Below are 16,194 nucleotides of genomic sequence, written 5' to 3'. Positions count from 1 at the left end.
TGTGTGGACCCAATCAACGGCGCCATGGACGAGCCGGCCTTCCTGTGGAGTGGTGTGTTTCTGAGCCAGGGCGGGGCAGCCGCTGCCCATCTAGGAGGGGAGAGGGGGAAGAGGGCCGCCCAGCGTCTGGAGCTCAGGGCTGTTCAGGTACCAGTGACCTTTGACCCCCACAACCTACTGTATGACACAAGAACCATGACTTCCATGTTCCTAAATTGTTACCTTTATAATCTGACAAGAGGCATTAATTATGTTCTGATTTCCACATATGTCATGTACTTACATCATGTGTTATTTCTTCCATTTTTTGGAGCGTGTAAAATATGAAAAGTATATTATTCTGTTGATACATTTATATAATGACGTTTTCACCAATTTATCAATGGTGATTTGTTAAATGAGCTAAAAAACATTTACATATGATACCCCATTACCCCATTGTCAACTCATTACTTTTAATCAATCCACTAATGTAAAGTTTAACCTCTTAAACACTGTTATTCCACCCACCTATAATTTATGCGCACATAAACACGCCCCTCTTCTATTCAGCCATGTACATGTAAATCCCCCAATCTGCCCTGCTCCAAGTGCTAACCGGTGCCCCCTGCTGTCTATGCAGGCCTACAGCCAGCTGGAAGGGGATCTCCAGGGTCTCCACACGCTCCCCACAGCGGTGGTGGACTACCGTGGGGTGCGTCTCTCCGCGCAGGGCCTGGCCCCCGGCTCGCAGGGCTCAGAGGCCGGGGCCCCTCGGGGCCTCCTGTATGGTTTCGCTGCGGGCCCCCTGGAGAACCCACTCCGCAGGAAGCTCTTGGAGCTCCTGGCCCAGTCGGCCAAGGGCCTGTCCCTGCAGAGGCACGCCGTCATTGGCCCCAACGGGCACCAGGTGCCCCTCTTCACCTCCGTGGATGCCCAAGGGCTGCTGGGGGCCGACGGGCGCTACTACGTGCTCGATGTGTTCCGCACCATGCCTGCCGACGCCAACTACCAGCCTGCAGAGGAGGACCAGAACGGAGAAGGGGATGGCAAGGCTGAGGGTGTTCAAGCAGCGGCGACCTCTGACCTCAAAGAGCCATGCAGGTTCCCTCACGCTCTCTGCCGCCTGAGGCCTGAGCTGGTCAAAGCCTTCATCCAGCACAAGTGAGTGTTTATGTGTGGATGAATGTGTCTGTAAGTGTAGGTGTCTGTGTGCTGTGCATTTACTGTATATGATGTCTAGGTGTCTGTGTGATCTCTGCATTTATATGGAGCATTTGATCTTTATTAATGACAATTCTATTAATTTGTATATGCTTTTTAGTGTGTGTGTGTGTGTGTGTGTGTGTGTGTGTGTGTGTGTGCGTGCGTGCGTGCGTGCGTGTATGGACAGATGGACATGAATGTATGGACAGAGGGATGGATTAACATGCATTTGTGTGTGTGTGAATACTCCACCTGATTCTACCCTCCTCTTCTCTGTCAGAAACATCCAGTTCACGCAACGAGTCAGAGAAAGGATGGAGGAGAACGGAGGAGTAGAGGAATGTGTGAAACCTGGTAAGACGCACAAATGTGTGTGTGTGTGTAGCACTCCCATAGTGTGTGTGTCTCATCTCTGTAACACTTTACTTTACTGAACCTTTCATTACATTGTATTAATGCCAACAATTATAGTTTTACACAGTTAACATTATACAATTACACTACATGAATATATGATATACTGATGTGTATGACAAACCCTAGTCCTAAATATATCTGTGTGTGTGTGTGCGGTTGTACTTTTGTGTATGGTGCGTGCGTGTGTGTGTGTGTGTGTGTGTGTGTGTGTATTGCCCAGGTGACCCGCGAGGGGCAGAAGCAGTAAGAGGGGCATGCAAAGATGTGGGCTCCATCAGTGACATCATCTTTGAGATGCGCTTCAACCCCAATGTTTTCACTCCAGGTATGGTTTCTCCTGTACTACAAGTGTACCGAAAAAGAATAATATTTTTTTTGTAATTGCTTCCTATATTTTTGTGACTACCTATGCTACTCTATAATGCCTTGAATATATAATTTTATCCCATTTCTTTGCCTCATAACTTTAAAACCTTTTTATGCTTGTATCTGTGTGTAAATGTTGATTTGTGTGTGTGTGTGTGTGTGTGTGTGTGTGTGTGTATGTGTAGGAGTTGAGTTTGCCAGCTCTGAGACGGCAGCGATCGAGCTGCAGAAGAAATTGTTGAAGGAAGCCAGCTCATTCATTCTCACACATCAGATACCAGCACTGGTGAGCTTACACTATACTACCTGAAGGAGTCTGTCAACACATCCAGTACATAAGAGCTGCACTACAGTGCTAAGTAGACTACTGTCCACACTATCCATTAGAGGTAGACAGAGCTATTAAATCTGGGACCTTTACTGCATAAAACATTGTTTTTTACTACTATGATCCTATGTATGGTGCCAGTGATGGTCATGGAAAAGTTCACTTATAGCGAAAACATATGAAACATGTAAAACACAATATTAAGGTGCAACATCGTGTAAGAACAGCCTTCCATGAAAAATAATAAATATGATGCATGATTCAACAGCATCCTTGAATGAGAAATATGTTTATTTATATGTTTATGTAGTTGGAAGACTGTTTGCACTGCCACGAGATGCCAATAGATAGTGCTGCTCTCTGCCGTGTCCTGCATGAGAGAGGAATCAACCTGCGGTACCTGGGTCAGCTGACCACAGCCATCAACAAATCAGGAGACAAGGATCGTCTTCGGCACATAAGAGTAGGTGTAATTTAGACACCTGTTGGCACATCATTTCACTCTAGGCAAATTTCCAGAACTGTGTCTGATATTCTGTTCCCTCTGTTTTTTCAGAGATTGGCATATGTTGAGATTGTCTTGCGGTCAGCCAAAAGACTTTTCAACAACTTCTTACAGGTTGGTTTTGTATACTGCACAGTAGCACACTATTGTTTGTACACTTTGTTCGTGTCCTTGCTTACAAATAGTAACTTGCCTACATTTAACAAGCTGTACTGAATTGTCTCGTGATACCCCATTGTACCCCATGATACCCCCAAGTTCTGAAACACTGAAACATTAGTTGAACATTTACTGAAAACATAGTTTAGTCCTTATCATGTAAATAAGTATTTTTTTCTCTGTGTCTCTTATTTTTCTCAGTCTGTGGAGGTGTCAAGTCTGTCAGCAGCTGTCAGTCATTTCCTCTGCTGTCTGTTGCTGCCACACCATGGCTCCGCCTCTGCTGGGGAGGAGCCTAAGAAGCGCTCCAGGAGGCGAGGCCGTGGAGGGGGAGGGGCTTCCGACAGCACTGCCTGGAGCACACTCAGTGGGAACGAACTGTGGAGCCTGATTGGTCAGGACGCCAAAGCAACCTATGGTCTTACAGAGGGCTTGGGGTGAGACATTAAACAAGTATTCAACCATTAACACACAGCCATAATATGTTCCTACACAGAAGAGGAAGAGGGGGGATGTTTTGATAGACGTCTTAATTAATTCATTTTGCTATACATTGGCTTACCGTACAGTATGTTAAATGTTGTTGCAGTACCAATGCTGACCACCTGGTGGAGCAATATGGAGTGCAGAAGATGTCTCTACTGAGGGAGTTCTGTCTGAAGACCGGCGTACAGGTAAGTGTGTTGAAGTGTGTTGATAGACTTTCATAGGAACTCAAAGGAAAGCTGTTAAACACAGTCACATGATTTTACTGAAAGTGAGCAGAGTGAAAAATATTGTTGAGAGAATAGTAGAACAGCCTATGAGCGGACAGTGTACTTTATGCTCTTTGCAATTTTGTTTCCCTGTGTCACAGCTGCGACTCAGAGACTATGTCCTTGATAACCGTAACAAGGCGCCCATCGGACCTGACGACGTGTACAACATCCTACCTGTGGTGAAACACCTCACCATGACGACCCAGGATGCCTCACGGCTATTTCGTGCTGCCCAGGGTTACCTGCAGAAAGGTACATGTGTCTGTGTGTGTTTGTCATGACTGAATGAGCAAGTGTAGATCCCTCCCTCATACAATACAAATATTCTCAGTCTTTCTCTGTCGCTGTCTCTCTCTCTCTTGATGTCTCATTAACTATACAGTATTTTTTTTTTGGATGTACTACTGTAAATTTGTCTGAAATATGTTATGGTTATCTGTTTCTCACTCTGAAATGTGTGTGTGTGTGTCTTCAGGCCAGCTGGACAGGGGGTATGAGCAGCTGAAGGAGGCGGCCTATCTGTTTGGTCGTGTGTGTGATGACCTTCACCCGGAGGCCTGTAGCTGTCTCAGTCTGCTGGCCAAAGCAGCCTACCTACAGGGCCGGCCCACGGAGGTATGCGTTTCTCTGTGTGTGTGTCTGTATCAGTGTCTGTGTCTGTGTGTTGATATACTACCCATAATGCTCTGCTCTGCCCTTCCACCTCCAGGCTCGTAGTGTTCAACTGAGGGTGGTGGTGATCAGTGAGAGAGTGCTGGGCTTCGACCACCCCAACACCATCAAGCAGTATGTAAGTATGGAGACAGGACACACTCAACACAACATTACACCTACTTAACTCTCCTATTACACTGCAACCTACTCAACACCGTCAACCAGTGTGTGTGAGACACAGGAACAATCTTTAACCATAACACTAAGCGACTAAACGACTGCCGACTGACTGTATACAGCACATGCTGCACTGGTACTGGTGGTGCGGCTGTCTTGAGTGCATGCTGTGCTGTGAAGGAATGTCTTTACAGATCCCAGTTATACCCTGAGTGCATGCTGTACTGTAAAGGAATGTCTTTACAGATCCCAGTTATAGTCTGAGTGCATGCTTTACTGTGAAGGAATGTCTTTACAGATCCCAGTTATACTGTAGCCTGTGGCGTGTCTGAGCCTATTGTGTGTAGCCGTTGTATCCTGTGTCATGTTGTATTATTAATGTTGTATTAACTGAGGTTACTTAACAAAGGTAGAGGGTAAAGGTAAAGGTTAAGAATTTAGGAGATGTTTTTTTAAAGTGGCTTACAGAGATAAGCAAATCCAGGTCGATCACATTCCAAGCAGCGACGCTTCTCTATTTCTCTCTCTCTCTCAACTTCTCTGACTTGTTGTTTCTTGCTCTCTCTCTGACTTCTCTCTCTCTCTCTCTTTCTATGTAGGCTCTGTTGGCGGTGTATGTGTACTGTGGCGGTGAGGTGGCCTTGGCACAGCGGTGTCTGTACCGCGCTCGTCTCCTCATGCTGCTGGTGCACGGAGAAGACCACCCCTACATCGCCACCCTGGATGTAAGTCATTACTCATAGTTACTCATCATACTCATCATAACCACAATCCACTAATGCTAATACCCCAGTGGCTATTCCTGCCTTTTTAAAATGTCTGCCCCTGTCTCTTCTGCCTATAAATCCTTGTGAAACACACTTCCATTCTTAATCCCATCTAAACTCTGTCTTCCATCATTTACCCCTTCAATGCCGTTTCCCTTTCCATAAGGAAAGATTCATGTGGATTTTGACATTATCGTGGCTGATTCTTTGTCCAGTTATAAAACCTCACATAAACAAGTGCTAGCGGATGTCTGTAATACATTCAAGTAAATTAGGTCATGAAATGTATGAGTAACATCCTGATGTGGCCTCCTATTTTCCTTGCTCCTATCCCAGAGTTCCCTGGGATTAGTGTTACAGGGACCACAGTCCATCCAGTACCTGCAGAATGCCCTCAAAATCAACTCCTCCTTCAGGGGAGACATGGATGTCAAGACTGCCCTCAAGTAAGACATGAATCCATACCTTATTGCAAGAGTGCATACACCATTGCAGTTCTGTGATATTGGATGTTAAAGACAATACATGAACTACCGGTATTATCTCATTTGTCATAAGGATTTCCTTTCTTTATTTGGATTGGACACATCCAGTGCTTAGTGATTTGCTATAATGTCTATGGCAATGAAAACCAAATATCATGGATTTTAAGTTTGTGTTGTGTCATGTGTATGCAGTCACCATCTGCTGGCCCAGAAGATGTGTGTAGCTGGAGACTACAGGGCAGCCATGACCCACGAGAGGGAAGCCCAGACAGTGTTTAAGAACAAGGTCAGACAAGTTACACACACACACACACACGCGCATGCACGCACACACACACTCACACTCATGCAAACAAACTATAACAACAGTGAACCCATGTAAAAATATGTCTTTATCTTTATTCATTTCAATAGTGTAATCTGTAATTTAAAACCAAGTTAACATTTATATGCACACTTTTGTGTCATAGTGTGGCGAGGACCATCCCCAGACCAAATGCAGTGCTGATTTCCTGACAGCAATTACCCAGCAGGCTGTGCGTGTGGAGCGCTCCCTTCGTCAGGGAGGATCGGAGCTCTCTGACTTTACCACACCTGAGGTAAGATGATTGACACATTAAGAACTAGATTTTATGATATTTTGGTGTGAATGTTTAGATTTCTGTCCTTTGGAACACTAGACTCATGTTTATTGTTCACAACCTCAATGTTCTGTTTCTTGTGTCCAGACTTTGGCGCCCTCTACAGACACAACACTCGAACAGCTGGCTCTGGTCAATGGCATCCTCAAGACCTCCTACAGGTAGTGAGTGACCTTGTTCATAAGTCATTGAAGCCAAATAGTATTAGTACTGCCTGATACATGACACTTGGTAGTAAGCTAAACTACAAACAATTCAACTCTTTCCCTTTAGTGAGAAACTTCTTCAGATGAAAGAAAAACTGAGAGAAAAGAAGGCATTGGAGGAAGCCACAGAGACAAAATCTGAAACCCCAGAAACAGCCAATGGACAACCTGAAGAACAATCGGCCAATGATGGAGAGGTTGCCGAGGGTGAAACCACTCCCTCACCTGATGAGAGAGCTAACGGTCAGTTGAATTCTACTGCTAACGCTGAGTCACCCATCCTCAATGGAAACTGCTCAGCAAGTGACACAGACGAGGAAGGAGGAGCCACAAGGAATGAGGACCTATCAAAATTGACCAATGGTGAAGTGCACTCCACAGCAGCCAGTAACCAATCAGAAGAGGCAGAGCCAAAAGTTAACGGGGTGTCTGGATCTCACGAGGAAGAAGACAACACAAAAGATGGAGCCCTGACTGCTGTGAGCAAATCAGGGTCAAAGGTTGGTGTCTCCGTGGTGACGGATTCCCAATCTGAAGCCACCATGATCAATGGAAGAGACAGCATCATGGCCAACGGTGAAGTGACGCCAGCACTGCAAAATTCTGAGTGAGAGTTGAGCAACCAATCAGAAATAAGGATTTGTGAACATTGGCAGAGTGAACAAACCAATTAGAGCAAAATGACACATCAACTAGAGAATCACTGGCTAAACCATGCTTTTTGCCACCAAGTGACCAAGGCTATACCATATTTGAAGATGTTTAAGCCCTAACTCATAAAATTTCCACAACCCTCATAGTACTACTATGGGATTTGCTTTGATTCTAACCATGCAAGGTGACATTTTGCAGCACTGATATCATATCCAAGGACAGTATTTTGTTCTGATTTACTTTTAGAATTTAGAAAATAAAAAAAAGCCTTACAGTCACCCTTTTATTATGGTTATTCCCTGTAAATGTATTACTCACATTCCCTTTATCCCAAATGTCTACACCCCCAAGACTTAAAACTGGACCAGAAAAATCTGTTGCTCTCTCACAAATACAATTGACTCGTTTCATAACGAGGGCAGAGTGAGAAGAGAATGACATGAAAGAATGACGAGGTAAAATTGTTTTAAAAAAAAAAAAAAAGAGACACTAGAAAAGGAGGGATAGAAAGCAGTTGAGAGAAGAGAGGAGACTGTTGTTTTGTGGTCTCCTCATGTTGTCTACAGTGAATCATGTATCTGGTGATGGGAACGGGATGTTGCTGTCTGTCTGAAGGCTTTTTTAAATGGTTACAATAAACAAGACACTTTCACCAAAACAGATGGTTTTTGTGGATAGTTGTTTTTTGTGTGTTTTTAATAGGATTCGGTTAAAGCTCAGTTTGCTTTTCATGTAGACACAACACCACTGCATATTTGATACTTAAAGCAATGATACAATATAAAGTTATAGTTGTCTCTCTTTTTAGCCACATTGTATAATATACCATGATAAATTACCATGCTCTGCTTGCAATAGTAAGTCCCTGCCCCCCCCCCCCCCCCCAACACACACACTTACATCATCACTGTCATCACTTCACATACATACAGCACACTGCTTGCTACAGTAAGCCTCCTCTACATACTTGCTGCACACTGCCCGCCCCCCCCCCCCCCCCCCCCACCCCACATACACAGCACATTGTCTTCAGGATCTTCTCCAACACCCCCCCCCCCCCCCCCCCCTACATACACAGCACATTATTTCATCAGGAAGCTTCTCCAACACACATCCCCAACATACTTACAGCACACTGCCCCCCCCCCCCCCCCCCCCCCCCCAATACACAGCACATTGTCTCATGAGGAAGCTTCTCCAATACACATATTGCACACTGCCCACTCCCCACATACACAGCACACTATCCCATCTCCCCTGTCATCCCCCCAACCCCAACACACACACCAAGACCCCTGGCAGTTGGGTTAGCCCCTTGAGCCGTGGATCTGCCCAAGGTTTCTTCCTTGGTAAGGGAGTTTTTCCTTGCCCCTGTTGCTCTTGGGTGCTCCTTGTTGGTGCCCCCCACCCAATCCCAATCCTCCCCCACCTTTTTTATGCAGCCCTTGCCACTTAATCTACTAAACCCCTCTTCTACTGCACTTTTTACCCCCCCCCCCCCCCCCTATTAATGCACAAATAGGCTGACACCAGACATAATTTCACTGCATTTCTTACTTCCAGTAACTATATGCATGTGACAATAAACTTCCTTGTATCCTTGTATCCTTGTAAAAGACATTGAAGACACCATGACAATTTAAGATTCCTTTATGAATCCCAGAACCCAAATAGCAGTTGCTCACTAATCATAATTGAACGACATTAGCATTCAAAACGATATCAAGAACAGGGGTAAAAATATACAACTAAACTACCAAACCACTGATACTGACACTGACCACGCAACATTATGGCAGTTGAAGCATCAAAATATTTCCAAGAAGCACATAATCCTAGTATCTCTATGATGTCATTATGGGGATGATGGAACAAAAACATAAATAAACAGCTGACAACAGCCTAAGGGTAGGACATTCTTTGGGTGTGACAAGTCCTGAGTTCATCCCGGATAAGCCCCCAATTTGTTACGTTACCCCTTTTTAGCCTAAGGGAAAAGGGAATGTTAGCAAAAGTACTGTATGTTGGTTTTGCTAGGCTGTTCTAGTTTGCTTACTCCTACATAAGTGAAGAGTAATATATAAAGGACACAAGGGTAAAACCAATGTTTTTCAACTAATATTAACTACATGTGATGTGAGCAGATGTTAGCGACCAAATCAGATTGATTACCTAATTTTCACTTGGTATATCCTGACTGGCAGTCTTGTGTTCTTGTGCATGAATTATAGCTATTGTGTGACATGTGGAAGTGTTGAGCTAAATCCTAAATGTTTGTGGTTAAGCTCTTACTCATGGTGTTAAAATTATCAAATGGATTTTGTCTCATTATTACATAAGCTTAGCCTGGCTAACGTCAGACCTCATCTCATTGAGATGGGGTCTGGGAACTAGACATTAATTTTCTCGTATTTGAAACGTGGTTTACGAATGCCCAGAGCCGTTTATTGGGCGCTACGAATGTCTACCAAATGCATCTGTACATAGCTCATAACGGCTTTGGTGTGTCGTCATCGTCTTGCTGCCCTCCCTCCATTCTGTCATTGGTTCCTTCGTTGAGGTGAAAACAAAGTCCATAGAATCCAGGCTGCCTAGCAGCGTGAATAAAATCAGTTTAGTTAGACCTACTTCTAGGGCCCAGAGTGACTATGATGAGTTTTGCATGTTGGACTTTGAAAATGTGTCTTTATTCAAATTTTAGCTTATAGGGCAATAACATGAAAGTCTTGGAAAAAACTTTCATCACTTGATTCTCCATTCTTCCCTTCATATTCACAAACAATTTGTTTTCAGTAGCATTTTGAAAAGTTGTCACTATTCGAATATGTCACATATATTGCAAAAATGTCTCTCAGTTGTCAAAGATCTAAAGCATCATCCCTATAATCAATTAGGTATACTATTCAAATTTGCAATGCAACAAAATATTTGGAGCTGAATAGCCTAAGGTAGCCTAATTACAGGTACTGCAATCAGTATAGCCAAAGTCCTTTTAGGCAAGTCCCTCCACTCGGCGGCCATATACCAACGTTTTATGGGCACTCATCGGGCACAGTCTTTGGGTCGAACTGCGCGTGCGCAAGGCTTCACGACACCAATCTTGCTCCAGCGGCGAGATCACAACACATGATTGGCACGATGTCTTCACAACACACCATATGATTGGCTCAATGTATTCACATGTTTTGCCGAGGAAGGGGTGGGATATGTGTAGACAACGGCCATATTGGCGTGACAAACTAGCCCCATGCATTTCTATGGAGTATTTTTTGAGTGCTGTGTCTCCACATTAGAAAGTCTCTGGTATAGCTAAGACTAATCAGTATAATGATATGGTGCAATTATTCTGGTTTTGCTTTAGAGCTTTGGCTACAGCTTTTGCCTCCGCTCTCTCTGCTTTTCTGTGAATACCGTTACGGGCACTGGCAAGTTCAGCAAAGATTTTGCTATCCATTTCATTGATCTTCTTCTCGTGGTTCATCTCGAGGTTGGCTCGTAACTTTTCAAGTTTCTTCATGTCTTCGTCTTTCTCTCAGAGACCATTATCACGCAAGTTCCTAAGCTTCCTCTCCAGTGCCTGCTTGATCTTGGATATTTCACTGACTAAAAAAGCGACATCTTTGTCAGTATTTGATTGTTCCAGTTTTTCCATTCTCTGCAGTAACAGTCTCATCTCTCTTGCTCTGATATTTGCCTCTGTTTCCTCAAACATGGCAGTGGTGTAGAATTTTCCTCCATTTTGCTGAATCATTCTGTCAATCTTACCCAGAAGAGACATGATCTGATGTTTCTGTGTGTCTTTGTCCTTGTTGCAGAAGACGTGGTACCGACCACCACAGTCCTCAATTAGAGCCTGCAGGGTCGGCTGGACTTTGTTGTATGTACTCCTTAATGTCAATATTTTCTTCCCTCAGAAGCTCGCCTCTAGTGTAGCCCACAACTGTGTACGCTTTTGAGTACTCTCCAAAGATCTCCTGGATCATCTTCACTGTCTCCCTCTCCTCTTGGGTGAAGCGTCCCACAGAGATCAGACGCAGGAACACATGAGGTCCTGGTGAGGACATGGTGATGCACTTCCCAATCTCTTCCCGTATATTCTCATGGGAGACAGATGTATCAAACAGGCCTGGAGTGTCAATGACCTGCACCATTTTTGAACCAATTATTGCCGTCCTTTTCTCACACTCTGTTGTGACAGATACCATTAAGGCAGAGGACTTGAATTCCTTATTTCCCAGGATGGGAAACCGATTTTGTAAGGAGCTACCTCCCCGCCCCCAAACAAAAAACATGGCTACAGACAGAGTTAAGAGGAACATATAAATGTGGTTCTTGTAAACACTGTGGAGGAGATGTCCAAAGTAAGAGTGCATGACCCGAGAACACAGAGAGAATACAAGACGAATGGTTTTATCAATTGCAATTCTGAATATGTGGTGTATTGTCTGAAATGCCCATGTGGATGTTTTTATGTTGGCAGGACGAAAAGAAAACTTAAAGAGCGTTTTTATGAACACAAGTATGCAATTAGAGTACAGAATGAAGATCCTATGACCAAGCACTATAAGGATGTACACCACAGTGACCCTTCAAGCCTGAAAATTCAAGGGGTTGAAATTGTAACATCAATACGTGGTGGAGACAAACTCAAGTTATTACTGCAACGAGAAACTTATTGGATTTGGAAACTAAAAGCAATGGAATTTCCAGGCTTGAATGAGGAAATAGATTATGCACAGTTTTTGTTGTTTTTAGCTTTTCATGGTCTTGTAAGAAAATATAGGGCCTAGATCTATTTATAGGCTACTCTATGTATGTATGTAGATAGTGTAGTCTCACAACAAGTAAAATATGTATGTTTTCTTGATTTTGTGAATGTTTACTATCTTATGCAGGGACCCGTGTGAGAGGCGGCCCAAAGTTTGTTTTGCTATTTTGATTGACAGCTCTCTACTGCTGAGAGCTGTGTGAGAGGCGGGCTCAGCAGTGGGGAGAAGCTCACCACTAATTGTCTAGTTGTCTGCACCTGTCCTTACCCACATCCTTAACAAATGCACTACTCTGTTCTTTTGTGTTACTGCCCTGAAGAAGGCACTCATGCCGCTACGCGTGGGCCTTGTTTTTAATATGTCCATGTAGGACTTGTCAAATTAATAAAGACACTTTAAGTTGGAGTGCCTTAGTCAGAGAATTTATTCTCATTCTTGAACCTTTAGCCCCAATAGGTCATGAAAATGTTTGTCCCCTTTCATAAAGATGGTAATAATAAATGGCCCTGGCCTCCTTTGTTTATTCAAACCGATTATACCAATTAATGAGCCTATTATTTTAGAAATGCATGCAGCATTCATTCAGTTACTGAAAAATATCCTTTTTATTTTCACAAGAATACAACATTGCAAGAATAACACATAATGGTGAGTGCAAGAATGAATCTTGAGTAGACTCACAGGGTGATTCTTATCATTTTGTCTTTTGTTGTTATAATCAATGCTGATGATCATGATAAGATTTACGTGTGAAGAAGAAAAGGTGTACTGTCTGCTTCATGTGAATGTCAATATGCTTATAATGTACATTATGTGGTTGAAAGGACAAAGATCACTGTGCTCTTTATGTAAGTTTGAATTCTGACAATTAACCATTATTGACATGGGAAAAGAAGCAGCTTAAAGACATAAACTTTGCAGCTTCAAGTGTTATTTCATGAACTTAGAAAATACACAAAAAAATCAAGTAGAAAAAAATGTGAAATGAGCTAGGGCGTCTGATGTTTTACTTGGAAAATTAGACATGATGTTCACACACACAGACACATTCTTCGTAGTACTGTATTTATACAGTTTTTACGTAATAAAGTATTTATTAGTGTAGCTTACTTTTTTGTGATGTTGATGGCTTTCCCCCTTCAGAAACCTTTGTCGTCTATAATACAAACAGCAAAAGCCGGTTAGATCAGTTGATAGCCAGTATTGTTTTACCTGTCAATCCAACATTTAAATGACATTGCAAAGAGTACATTCACATGAATTTGAGTATACTAGCAACGATTGAGTTTTAAAGTATATTGTTTCTATGTGACATCATGTTCCCCAATTTCAGGAACCCAGACAAGCTTTTATCCCAATTTTGATAAACCCAGTCATGCCAGCTGGAGTTTTCTGTAGAACCCAGGATGCTGTTGCATGTATACACCATATCCTGTTTTTTGATTGCTGCTGATTACATGTACAGGCAGCCTCAATTGTACGTAGAAGTCTATGATATATTATGTACATTGTTATGCTGTGGCAGCAGAATATGAGTTGTGGAATATGCATAACATATAGCCTGGATGCACAGTAATTTTATGTTCTAACATTAATTTACATTTACATTTATATATTTTGCATTATCATGCATTTCAGGCTACCTTTTCAGGCAAGCTCCTTAACCACTAACACCACCCCACTAGTGTTTTTCAATAACATTATGATGGTTAATAAATTAATTCCAACTGAGAATCAGAGCCTACCATAAGATGGTGAAGTCTTACCTTCAAGTCTCATCTCCTTACAAACCACTTGTGTCACTCCTATATATATGCTCCTCAGTCTTGAACAGCCTACCAAAGACTGTGGTGAAATTTGATCTATTCGATTGTGTCTGCTGTTGAGTGAACGTCTAGAAAATGAAAGAATGTTGTTGACAAAGTTTTGCAGCAACCTTTAGATTACATAACATGCACAATATTTTAGGGAAGGGCATGTATGATTTTATGAGATATGATATATTACATGATAACAATAATTTTTTGCCTTTATTTGGACAGGACAGTGAAGATAGATGGGGTGGGAATCAGGAAATGACCGCAGGTCGGATTCAAACCTGGGTCCCCGTGGGCACTCGGACCCGTACTGTACATGTGGGCGCTGTAGCCTGCTGTGCCACAGTGCCCCCCACAATTATTAATATTTGACTCTGTATAAAATCACCACAACAACAAAATTATAGAGATATCAGTAATACACTAATCAAAATAGCATTTTCGTCGAGATAATCTGGGTGGGCATGTGCCCATCTATCTTCAAGGGGCACAACGCCTGGTTCCTTTCTGCATTCTCTGTATTTTACTTTTTCAGTATTATTTGGAGTTGATGACAATTTTCTGATTTCCCTGTCATAAAATATGAAAGGTAGTTCACATAATTGTACATGCACACATACAAAATTGATGGTGGTGAAACAATAATTTGTATCGATTACTGCTGCAACAATAATTAATAGTAATGTATTATTATTATTATTACTATTATTATTATTATTAGTAGTAGTAGTAGTAGCAGTTGTTGAAGCAGTACTACTACAAACTTTTTCAGACCAAGGACCACTTAACCAATAAGTAAAAAACTCACGGACCACCTAGCTAAAAAACAGTACACCTACTGTACTTCAACAGTATATTACACAGTAGGCCTACTCATTGAACCACTTTGCTTATCGTCTTTGCACCTTGCTTATTATGTCAGAGGATTTATATGATTTAGACTGGCATAGCTTACATAGGCAGTATTGCAGAATTGTTTGGATTTACATATGTGACCCCTGGGGGGGGGGGCCTTCAAACCAGTTACAGTTTGTAACCAACAATCTGAGTTTAGATGTTAGAAGCAGGTTATCCCAATAAAGGGAAATAAATGGAGAAAGGGACTGGAGTATTATAAAAGTAACAAAACAGTTTATTTTATTATTCACGTAGATGCATACATTAGAACAGACACTAGGCCTCTGGGCAGTAAACTCACAGGGACAACAATGTGCAAAATTAAGGTGTTTGGATAAGTAACACTCAAAGATTCAGCAAGTTTCAATCAGCAAACACAGAATATATATAGGGCACGTCACAGGTCACACACACAGCAATTCATTTACTATACACAGCAATCCAGTGATCACACAACAAGATTGTTACCCCCCCCCCCCCCCCCCGAATATTGCACTAACCCAATGGCCTAGAATACATACAACATACAACAGACAAACAGGAAACATACAGCAACACATACAAGCAACAAACAGAGGGAAACTAAACTTGATGTCAGAGTTCAGCTTGATAGACTACGAAACACTTGAAAAAACGGTACAGAATCTCAGCTCTTCCACATGTGTCTTAGACACTCTGCCTACGAATTTCTTCAAAACTGTTTTTCACCTCATAGCGGCGGATGTCCTTCAAATTGTAAATGTATCACTGCTGTCTGGCGCTTTTCCTAAGTCACTGAAAACAGCTGTTGTAAAGCCACTTCTCAAGAAGAATAACCTGGATGCCTCCATGCTAAACAATTACAGGCCCATATTCAATCTACCTTTTATTGGCAAAATTATTGAAAAAGTAGTCTTTAATCAATTAACCACCTTCCTAACATCAAATGGGTATTTTGATTACTTTCAGTCTGGTTTTCGGGCAAATCACAGCACTGAAACAGCTCTCATTAAAGTTTCCAATGACATACGCCTCAACACAGATTCAGGTAAAACATCAGTCCTAGTGCTACTGGATCTTAGTGCAGCATTTGACACTGTTGATCACAATATTTTACTACACAGACTAGAACACTGGGTTGGATTTACAGGCATAGTTATCAGCTGGCTAAAATCATATCTACAAGAAAGGAGCTTCTTTGTTGCCATCGGAAACTGTACCTCAACACCAACGTCCTTGACCTGTGGTGTTCCCCAGGGGTCGATCTTGGGGCCACTATTATTCAACCTCTATATGCTCCCACTTGGACAAATCATTCAAAATAATTTGATTTCATATCATAGCTATGCAGATGACACACAAATTTACTTAGCTCTATCACCAAACGACTATGGTCCTCTTGAATCTATGTGTCAGTGTATAGAACAAAT

The 16,194-nt window shown here is 42.4% G+C and overlaps 1 protein-coding gene across 2 annotated transcripts in view; it reads left to right on the top strand.

Annotated features, from left to right (window-relative positions):
* The window catches only part of si:ch211-166a6.5 (clustered mitochondria protein homolog), a 21,104-nt gene extending 13,140 nt beyond the window's left edge, over positions 1 to 7,964 (top strand). The window contains exons 10-27 of one of the 2 annotated variants that reach the window (XM_042100847.1): positions 1 to 147; positions 623 to 1,143; positions 1,466 to 1,539; positions 1,823 to 1,927; positions 2,154 to 2,254; positions 2,607 to 2,759; positions 2,853 to 2,915; positions 3,162 to 3,397; positions 3,550 to 3,634; positions 3,817 to 3,970; positions 4,194 to 4,333; positions 4,428 to 4,508; positions 5,149 to 5,274; positions 5,653 to 5,762; positions 5,994 to 6,087; positions 6,272 to 6,400; positions 6,530 to 6,606; positions 6,716 to 7,964. The exon at positions 1 to 147 is cut by the window's left edge and continues 57 nt beyond it. In XM_042100847.1, coding sequence (XP_041956781.1) covers positions 1 to 147; positions 623 to 1,143; positions 1,466 to 1,539; positions 1,823 to 1,927; positions 2,154 to 2,254; positions 2,607 to 2,759; positions 2,853 to 2,915; positions 3,162 to 3,397; positions 3,550 to 3,634; positions 3,817 to 3,970; positions 4,194 to 4,333; positions 4,428 to 4,508; positions 5,149 to 5,274; positions 5,653 to 5,762; positions 5,994 to 6,087; positions 6,272 to 6,400; positions 6,530 to 6,606; positions 6,716 to 7,259 — 2,940 coding nt within the window. In that variant the 3' untranslated portion in view covers positions 7,260 to 7,964. The remainder of the gene's footprint in view (positions 148 to 622; positions 1,144 to 1,465; positions 1,540 to 1,822; positions 1,928 to 2,153; positions 2,255 to 2,606; positions 2,760 to 2,852; positions 2,916 to 3,161; positions 3,398 to 3,549; positions 3,635 to 3,816; positions 3,971 to 4,193; positions 4,334 to 4,427; positions 4,509 to 5,148; positions 5,275 to 5,652; positions 5,763 to 5,993; positions 6,088 to 6,271; positions 6,401 to 6,529; positions 6,607 to 6,715) is intronic. The other variant, XM_042100848.1, reaches the window with a different exon arrangement.
* Positions 7,965 to 16,194: the final 8,230 nt, after the last annotated feature.

The sequence above is a fragment of the Alosa sapidissima genome, chromosome 8 (genome assembly GCF_018492685.1).
Source record: "Alosa sapidissima isolate fAloSap1 chromosome 8, fAloSap1.pri, whole genome shotgun sequence".
Lineage (NCBI taxonomy): Eukaryota > Metazoa > Chordata > Actinopteri > Clupeiformes > Clupeidae > Alosa > Alosa sapidissima.
This window is presented reverse-complemented; position numbering and strand designations above follow the sequence as displayed.